At 44.8% G+C, this 9,300-nt stretch overlaps 1 protein-coding gene across 1 annotated transcript; it reads right to left on the bottom strand.

Annotated features, from left to right (window-relative positions):
- Window positions 1-1,346: 1,346 nt before the first annotated feature.
- Window positions 1,347-9,300, bottom strand: PKDREJ (polycystin (PKD) family receptor for egg jelly). Its single transcript, XM_009879724.1, is given in 3 exon segments — window positions 1,347-1,443; window positions 1,445-3,645; window positions 3,823-9,300. Coding segments are annotated over 3 exon segments (7,776 nt in total).

The raw sequence follows: 9,300 nt of genomic DNA on the forward strand, positions 1-9,300 counted from the left end.
GGACGGCGAGAGGGGTCGGGGCGGTTGCCGGGCACCGGGCCCGCATCGCGGTGAGGGACGGGCCGATCCCGAAAGACCCCGTTGTTCAAAGAGGGAGTGGGCGGGGGGAAAGGCGTGTTGGCTTTGGAAACGGCAGGTCGGTGGGCGACACTGTAAGGCGCCCCATAAACTCGCTGCATTGCGAAAAGCACGCGAGAAGAAGAAGAAAAAGAAAGAGAAAGACAAAAAAAAAGAAAGAGAGAAAGGGAAAGGGAAAGGGAAAAGGAAAGGGAAAGGGAAAGGGAAAAGGAAAGGGAAAGGGAAAGGAAAATTCTGTGATCTGTTTGTATTCAAAGTGAACTGCCTGGAGGATGCCCCCAGCTTTATGAATAGGACATAGGGGTTTTGACCAGGTTGACCAGTCTTCCCAGTTGACTTGGATGGTCTTAACCTTACGGGAAGTGACACAGTGACCATCCTGCTGGTATGGTTTTACAATACAGACGTCTACTATACCCCCTCCCCCAGGCTGTATAATGGGATTTTATAGTCCATAGTTAATGGCTTCTGAAGGGATGCTGTAACAGTCTTCGGTGTGCAAATGCAATGCAGTGTTGTGAAGGCTGATTTTTAATTGCCAAGTCGCACCCTGCTAACTCATTCTGGTTTTGGTGTTATTTGCTTTGGGTTGTTCTTTTATTTCTTATGCTCTGAGTAGGAGGGATTTATCAGCATTTTCAGATCTCGGCCTGTTTTTGCTCTTGCATTAGCATGTGCTCGAGCAGAGGCGAGAGTCCTGCGTAGGCTCCTGAGCTCACTCCTTAGGTATCGCCTCTGTGAAATGGGCGGCAGTTCCCCTCTGTGCCGGCTCTGGCTGGCATGGAGTCAGTAAAGCCATGAGATAAAAGGTCACGCTCAGCAAGAAAACTGCAGCAAGGGAAGTTTTTTTGAGAGTAACTTTTACTCAGAGACTGGCTGGGCATCCATCTGTGGGTAGTGAGCGACTGCTTTTGCATCACTTGTTTTGGGTTTTTTCATCCTTCACTTTTCTTGAACTGTCCTTTCTCGACCCACAAGGTTTTTTCTCACTTTTGCCCTTTGATTCTCTCCCTGTGCTGCTGGGAGGGGAGTGAGCGAGCAGCCGGGTGGGTGCTTACCTGCCAGCTGGTGTCGACCCCCCCACACCATGACAGCCAAGTACTACTGAAACTGATGCAAAATGTTCTGGAGAAAATCTGAGCACAATCACTAGCAAGGGGTTGAATGATAAAAAAATTCTTAAAAGAAAATAATTTATTTATGAACATTTATTTGAAATGCAAGTATTACAGAGTAAAGGTGGTCTTGAATACAAAATCTTTCCTTTCTCAAATGACAAGATAACCCATTTTTTTTCCACTTATTTTTCTGTTCTTGAGCCCTAAATGTCGCTGTTGTCTTCTCTCAGGCTGCCCATACACTGTGAAAAAGATCAGGCTCACTGGTTTTGGTTGTTTTACAGATCAGAAGATAAAATATCTTTCTGAGGCTTTGCAATATAAAAGTAATCACTTGTTCTTCATCAGATGGTTCTTCATATACGTGTTTTTTCATATCTCTGTAGGCAGACATAACAACAGCTTGGAAGAGATTGATCAGGACACAGATCATCACCAACATGAAGGAGGCTAGGAAAAGACCACCCAGCAACCTGTTGGATGAAAATGCAGTATCTCTGAACGCTGAGACACAGTAAGAGAATACAGTCTGAGCTGAGTGAATCATGCTATTGTAATTCCATTCATGCTGCCCAAACACAAGGTAGCCAAAAGCCATAAATACAAAGAAGTACACCACCACCACGAGGGCCATTGAAGAGATTCCAGGAAGGGCTGCCAAGATTGATCTTTGTGCCAGGCGCACGTCATAAACGAACTGAGAATATTTTAGAGTTTTCAAAACTACAAGAAATGCTAAAAAGCCCATAGTAATCCTTAAAATCTGATCTAAATGAGAAACTGTATGAAAATAAATGAAATCATTTGGGTGAAGTAAGTAAAACTTCACTACATCTGCTCCCACCTTAAACTTTATGACCTTTAAAAAAACAAAAAGGAGGAATGCTGATTTTAAGCCAAAGTTGATTATATTGGAAATGTTTTTAATATAATCGTTTTTTTCTTGGCCTATGATATAAAGCTCATCTACAATGTAAATTAACAGAAAGGCGAGAACAATTATGAACACAAACACTTGAGCTTTAGTTTGCTGATGAAAAATGGGGAGTGCGAAAGAGTATACTGACAAACTTGGTTTTATGATCCCAAAATGAGACATTTCAAATATGACTGAGATGGTGCAAAAGAGATTTGCATCTGAGTTAAATGTAGTTAGTTCAATGATCACAGCCCATGTCTTTTCATCAAGCCACTTGCTCTGTTGTAGAGCATCCAGCCTTGTTGTTGAATTAGGTCTTCCTTCTCCAGGGAAAAAGTAAAACGTGTATCCTGCTGGTCCATATGTGTGCAAATCACCATATGAATAATACATCCATGGAGTCCTGTTTCGCTGGTAAGTGAACCCACCGTAACTGCTGGCATCCTTGGAAACAGACTGATTGGCAACCTTTGTCCAAGTGCCAGCATAATCATCTTTCTCTGGGATGTCACTGCCATATTTGTGAAGACAGTGGCTTTTACTGATCACAAAGTTATTTACAAAGCTGTGAGGATGGAAACATTTTTTCTCAGTACCTTTAGCCCGCACTTGCCTCATCCTAGGCAAACCGATGATTTTGGACCAGCTCTCAGGAAGAAAGGTTGGCTGAATGTCATTGTGGATCAAAGGCAAGAACAAGTCTTTCACCCACACGTAGATGTGTTCTAGCTTATCAACACTGGAGAGTCGTGGGGAGAATTGGTTATGGATGAATTGGTTGTAGTGGAAACTGTTGGTGTTCTCAGTGGAATAGGCAAAATTTAATAGCAGTGTTAAAAAGACAAGGTGACTGATTAAACCTTTTATGAAAATAAATGCCTTGACTTTAATTTTTGCCCTTTGCAGCATGTTTGCAATTTCATCAGCTCCTAAAGGCTTATACTGCTTGGTGTCTCTGACTTTAGCAAGTTTCAAATGCCTCTCTCTCATCTCCTCAGCACTCATCGATTCTTTAGCCAACTTAATCTCAGAATACTTTTCCTGAGTTAACCACGTGATGTTTTCACAGCATTTTGGACGAATTGTACTCATAGCTGAGAAAAAGCTGATTTTTAGAATCGAAAGGAAAAACACATTCTCAATGAAGGAGGTTGCAGATGCTAAAAGCCACTCTAGTGAAGTCTGATAGCCATAAGACAAACCATACACCACAATGAAAAATGATGATAGCCCAGTGACAGCTATAACTAGAGCCCATGAGAGATAGACACACCACCAACAAAAAACTAAGTGTGGTCTCTTGCGAAAGGGCATGGAGGTAACGCTTAGTGGTTTCCTTTCTTTCTGAAAGCTGCCCCCTTCTGTGTAATCATTGCTAAAATCTGAATTTGACGGTGGCGTTTTCTGGCAGGCCTTAGCCATTGGAGGGGAATAGGTGGTTATCACCTGCGGCTCTGTTTCAATTACATTTGCATCTCTTTCAGAAACTGTGCAGTTACTCCAGTTTTGGGAAGCTCCCTTGCTTCTTGTCTTTCTGGAACGTGGCAGGCTCTGTGAGTTGCTGGGACCAGGAAGGTTCTCCAAGGGAATAATATTCCTCGATTGTGCTGAAGTTTCTGAAAGATACAATTTTTGCAAACGTTCCTTCCAGTTCTTAGGATTTCCAGGCAGGATGGGTGAATTTACCTTTGAGTCTGTCCGAGCCACACCATGAGGAGAAGGTTCCTTCTGGGAATACTTAAATAAGGCAATTATAATCATTTCCACAGGTATGGTAAGCAAAGCACATTCAATTCCTACTGTTATTGATCTCAGATACCTCAAGTGTATTGGAGATTCTTCATTCTTGTCAGCGTCGAAGAACATAATGTTAACAAGCAAGTTTAATAATAAAATTGCTAAACATGAAGACAACCTTTGGAGCCTGTTGAAAGTGCCGGTGAGAACGTGAGCAAAAATCGAGAGCCACAGATGGCCCTCTGCCAGGCTGTTGGCAAGACTGATCAAAAAATAGTCGATTCTGGGCAGAGGTGTCTTGGGATTTGTGACAGAAAATGTCCTTTCTAGTAAGTGATCATCCTTGTCAAGAGAAAGCCATTTCCTGCACATAAAGAACCAAGTCTTCCTGGTGGACATATTCTCAACTTTGGCTCTGCTTAAGAACCAGCTTGGAGATGAGCCCTTGTTATTGTGCCAGACCCTGAGGGAACAAATGTCTCCTAAGTCTTTCTTAGCAGTTAACAGAAAGCAATCAGTGCTTCCTTGTTGGAAACACAGAAAATGTGGGTGCCGTAAACAATGGACATCACTTGTGCCATTCTGGCCGATGAGCTGAAGAAAGACATCTGCTTTGGTTCCAGCTCCCCAGCGGCTGCCTGTGTATAAAGTGACCAGAAAGCTCACTTTATCAAAGGGGTCGTTGTCTGGCAGAACGATAACCTTGTGTTTGCTCTCCCTGTCAGCCCTGTCTTTTCTCAAGGCCCAGAGGGACAAAGGAAAGTAGACGGCAAAAATAAAGAGCACTGTTAAGAGGGTCACTGGGTTTTTAGGTATGTCTGCTATCAGGGTTTGTCCCAGATCTACTGTGTTGGGGGTAACTATTACTTTGGCTGCCAGGAATCTGATGTTGAACGTGGACGCATTTGATACAGTGTGGGCTGACAGACTTCTGCGACTCCGCTTCATATTGCAGACACAGTGTACCCTCTGCCAGTTGGTCAAGGAGCCAATCCTGCATGTGTCTTCTCTCCACAGACTTCGAAGGCCATCCAGAAATAAGCACTGATCACTAAAAATGTGTATGCTCACCAGTCTCTGGGTTTGATACCTTACAACATAGGATGTCAGCAAGACAATGGAGATATTCTGAGTGTCTGTACTGCTTCCTTGAGCTGTGGCTGTCAGCAATGACTCTGGGAGGCAGATAATATAGGGAGCCTTAATGCTACAGTCAGCACTAGCTGTCTCATTTTTGCTTGCAACTGTTGTCATGTTGTGAAAAGCAGCAAATGAGGCTATGGGATGAGCATGAGTGACATTGGCCCCTGTAAATACTAGCACCTTGAATGTAACTTTTAATTTTGTCAGAATCTGGATGTATATGCTCTTGGTATTTCTGTTGACTTCAAAACTAAACCCTCCAGTTGTGTAAGTTTGTGTTTTATCAGGTCCTATTGCTAACTGAAAAGGTGAAGATTCCTTGTCTTTCCTAGCAATAGTAATTTCTGCTCCTTCAGGCATGATCCCTAGTAGGTCCCCATTAGCCTTGGACTCTGCCATTTTGAACCCCAAGACCATTGTTGCAATTTCTGATGTGTAACCTAACCAAGGGAAGGGGTTCTCATCAAACTCAAAAAGGGCAGTGGAAATCACAGCATCATGGGACAATCCTGAATAATTTCCCTTTTTTAGTGATGGATAAAAGCAATTCTTGCAGGTGTTTCTGGCAGAGAAAGCATTTTCAATCTCCCAGGTTTCATCTTTCCTCAGAGTGATATTCCAGTGTTTTGTTTCCATTAGAGTTTCTGTTTCTCCAGGGACTTTGCCCTGGAAAACTATTTCCATTAAATATTCCATGATGGAGAAGACTTGTTTAACTCCACTGACATTGACGTTCCTGGGATGCAGAAGAGCAGCTCTCAGGATGTTGAACAAGCATCTTAGTATTCCGCTGCTCTGAATTTCTGCTTCCTCAGACCAATGGCTCTCATTCCTCTGTATCTTCAGCATTCCTGTTACTTCTGTCAGTTTCTTAATGGCAAGGTCTTGTGATCTAATGTTCACTTCATTAGCTTCCTCTGTGACTTGAGAAAGAGAAGCAACTACTTGGTTGATTTCCATTGTGGTGTCAACTGAAATATTCAGGGTTGTTTTAATCAGGCTTTCCCGAAACGGAGCCTTAGGGAGCTGGAGAGTTGATGCACCTTTAATATAGTTTAAGACTGAGGCTGTCAGATAAGCCAAATAACCCGCACTAAAATAATCTCCAGTCTGGAGATAAGATGTCATTGGTGCACTTAAACCACTCACTGATGTCAGCAGTTGGTGAAACAGAACAGCTAGTGGTCGATTGTTAACTGGGTTCTGTACGCGGACGTATAATCTCACTTGGGTAAATGCCCCAAGGGAATTGTGGACTTGAACATAAAGTGTCAAGGTGTACTTCTGAGAGGGCACTCCAACTGGGAGAAAAGATGGAGGAGTTTTAGGCTCATAACCAAAGTACAGAATTGGGCCAAATGTATTTTCTTCCACAGAAGTTATTTTGGTAGTTTTGGGTACATTGGAAGCTACTATCACTTTATATGTCAGAGGTAAATTGCTGTCAGAAAATCCACTGCATTGAACAACAAATTTTGTCAGAAAGGCTGTACCCCAGTGTGGGTTGATGGTACACTTGCCAGCTCTAGGAGGAGAATTTACCTTAAATGCATGTCTGTAGATTGAGGACCTACCATCCCAGGTAGTTACTTTTAACAGAAGTATGTAGGATCGATGTGCAGTCTTCGTAAAAGTCAGAGCGTGTATAGACAGGTAAGCCCCATACCTTCCCGTTGAGGTTCTGGAAGACCAGTCAAAGGTAATTTCAGTAGAGTTTTCTGAAAAAAGGGACCAGTAGTAGACTGTCTGGCTGCTTGTTCTACAGTTTAGGCATTTTCCAGACAAGGTAAATCTCTCTGTTGGAATTAGAGTGCTACCACAGTTTTCAAGACATGTCACCTCCAGAAGGGGTGGGGATCCGGGCTGCACATCTACAGTTTGGTCGGCGTAACTCATCCTTGTATCCTTTTGAATCACTAGACGAAAGTAGTATATGGTGTTTCCTGGGAGGGATTCTGGTGACATTACTTGAACTGGACCTGAGGACGTTAACCATTTCAAATCCCTCTGGGATGGATGGCATCTCTTTCCTGGGCTGACTGTCATGTTTTTATAGTCTGACACCTCTTTAGTGCAGTACCAAGTAAATGTAATTCCCTTTAGTCCTTCCTGTGAATCAGGATCATGGGATGCAGAGCCATCAAGAGTCCAACTATCAGAAAAACCCACTGTGCGGAATGAGCCTCCTGCAATATGTGCCACTAGATCGGTTCTCTCAATCTGGATATAAACTTTGTCTGAGCCCCTGAGGACTGTTGTGGTCCTAATTGGGGTTATCTCAACAGTGAAATAAAACAGATACAACCCGTAATCTAAAGTAAAACTGGGAACAGTTAAGTGTATCATATCTACACCATACATCGAAGAAGAGTTTATTGGCTTTTTCCAGTCCGGAGGAGTTTTTGTGTCCTGAACACGATAGATTCGCCACAGGGGCTTGGTAGATATGCCAACATTGCACTCTACTAGCAATTTAACAAAGAGGAAAAACGATGTCCCCCTTTTCCGGCGCAGGACAAAGGAGTGAAGAGTAGGTCTCTTAATGTGCACTCCGAATATGTAACAGGGTTCCTTCTGGCAAGACACTGGTACTTCTATAGTTTTTGCAGCATAGTTGTTGACTCTGACTCCTAAAAGAGCTGGTGTAAGTGCACTTCTGGTACAGTTCACTTTTGCCACAAACCCCGTGTATTTATCTGGATCAAACGGTAAAGCAGAGCGACGGACAAAACGTGTGGCATTTCTTACATGATCGTTGTATGTGTACGTGCTATTATGGAGAAGGTGGTCTTTTTGTGTTCCAAAAAGCTGCAGATGGAAGATCCACTCGCACTGTAGCATCGGATGTTGTGCAGGGATAAACCACACTAAGTAAGTAAATCTCTGCAGGAAAGAAGGACGGACGCTGCTGAAAATGTGGACTTCAAGGTCTCTTTCTGCCAGAGACCTAAACAAAGCTCTCTTCTGATTCATATAAAGGTACATATTGAACTTGTACCACTGGAAGGCCACAAACTCTATGGAGAGTAAGTAGGAGAGCTCCTTGTGTTGGCAGAACACAGTGTGTGTGTTAGGGCCATCTGTGGAAATAGGGCTGTTGTTTTCTTTGGTGGTGTAAAATGTTCTGTGGTTGTACCTGACAATGTAAGTGCTCCCGTCAGTCTCTCCCGGGTGAAGGTCGACATGGGTGGGAGTTTCTCTCCCTGCTGTTATGCTCAGGGTACCATTGAGTAGATGTATTTCTCCCGTCAATTCCTCAAACCTCTTTCCATCAACATGAAAATAAATGCTAGCCACCACCACCTCACCTGGGCTCTGAAGTGTGGGAATAGCACAGAAGTTGCTCTGCAGAGTAAAGGAACTGTAGGAACGGAGCCAACCTCCTGTAGCCTGCGTGTCCACCAGTCTGTAGGCCAGTGTCCTAGGTGTAAGGGGCTGAAGCCTCCAGGAGAGGCTAAGGGGCTGTTGAGGAACACTAAGGAGCTTGGAGCTGACACTGAGAACATGCAGCAAGTCTGGCTCTACCTTGAGAGAGAGGCTGAGGCTTATCTGAGGCATCTGCTCAATGCTGACTGTAGCAACATGGAGCCCATGGTGCCTGTAGCGCACAGTCAAGCGGTAGCTGTAGTAGGTGGCACAGGTATGTTGCAACTCGGCTGTTGGGTAGACAGCAGGTGGTGGCGTATCTTGGTGCTCACTGCTGGGAAGGAGAAGGGTAGAGGGGCTGCCTCCCGGGCTGCTGAAGCGGTACTGCCAGCTGGCACTCTTGAGGCGTGCACACCAGCCCAGATGTACTGGCTGCCACACATGTATCAGGTGTGTCTGCGGCCAAAGCACAAACAGCCGCATATCCTGTCCAGACATCTCGATGCTCACATTCTGGTGAAAGCACTCGGGTGCAGCACATGAAGCAGATGAGCATTGCACTGTAAGGAGGCTGGAGGTCATGGGTGGAGGGGTGCTTCCTGGTAGGAGGCCTGTCCGCAGCACGACTTGGCCTGACCAACGTGATGTATTCTTCACCCAGGCTGAGTTCAGGTACCAGAAGCAGTGTGGTGGTGGTGGCCACCCCTCTTTCCTCTCCGCTTCCGGTCTTGCTCCAGGGGCGGGCCGGTAATGCAGGATCATGGTGCTGTTCCACAGGCATGAGACCCAGAGCTCGTTGTCCTGCCGTTGAGAGACTTGTCCATGAGGGCCCCAGCAGGTCACCAGCAGGGGTGGTGGCTGGAGACGTGGAGAGGAGGCCCACCAGCCTCGGAGCCAGCAGCCAAGCAGCTGCAGGAGGAGAAGACGGAGCACTCTCAT

The sequence above is a fragment of the Charadrius vociferus genome, unplaced genomic scaffold (genome assembly GCF_000708025.1).
Source record: "Charadrius vociferus isolate BGI_N301 unplaced genomic scaffold, ASM70802v2 scaffold90, whole genome shotgun sequence".
Classification (NCBI taxonomy): Eukaryota; Metazoa; Chordata; class Aves; order Charadriiformes; family Charadriidae; genus Charadrius; species Charadrius vociferus.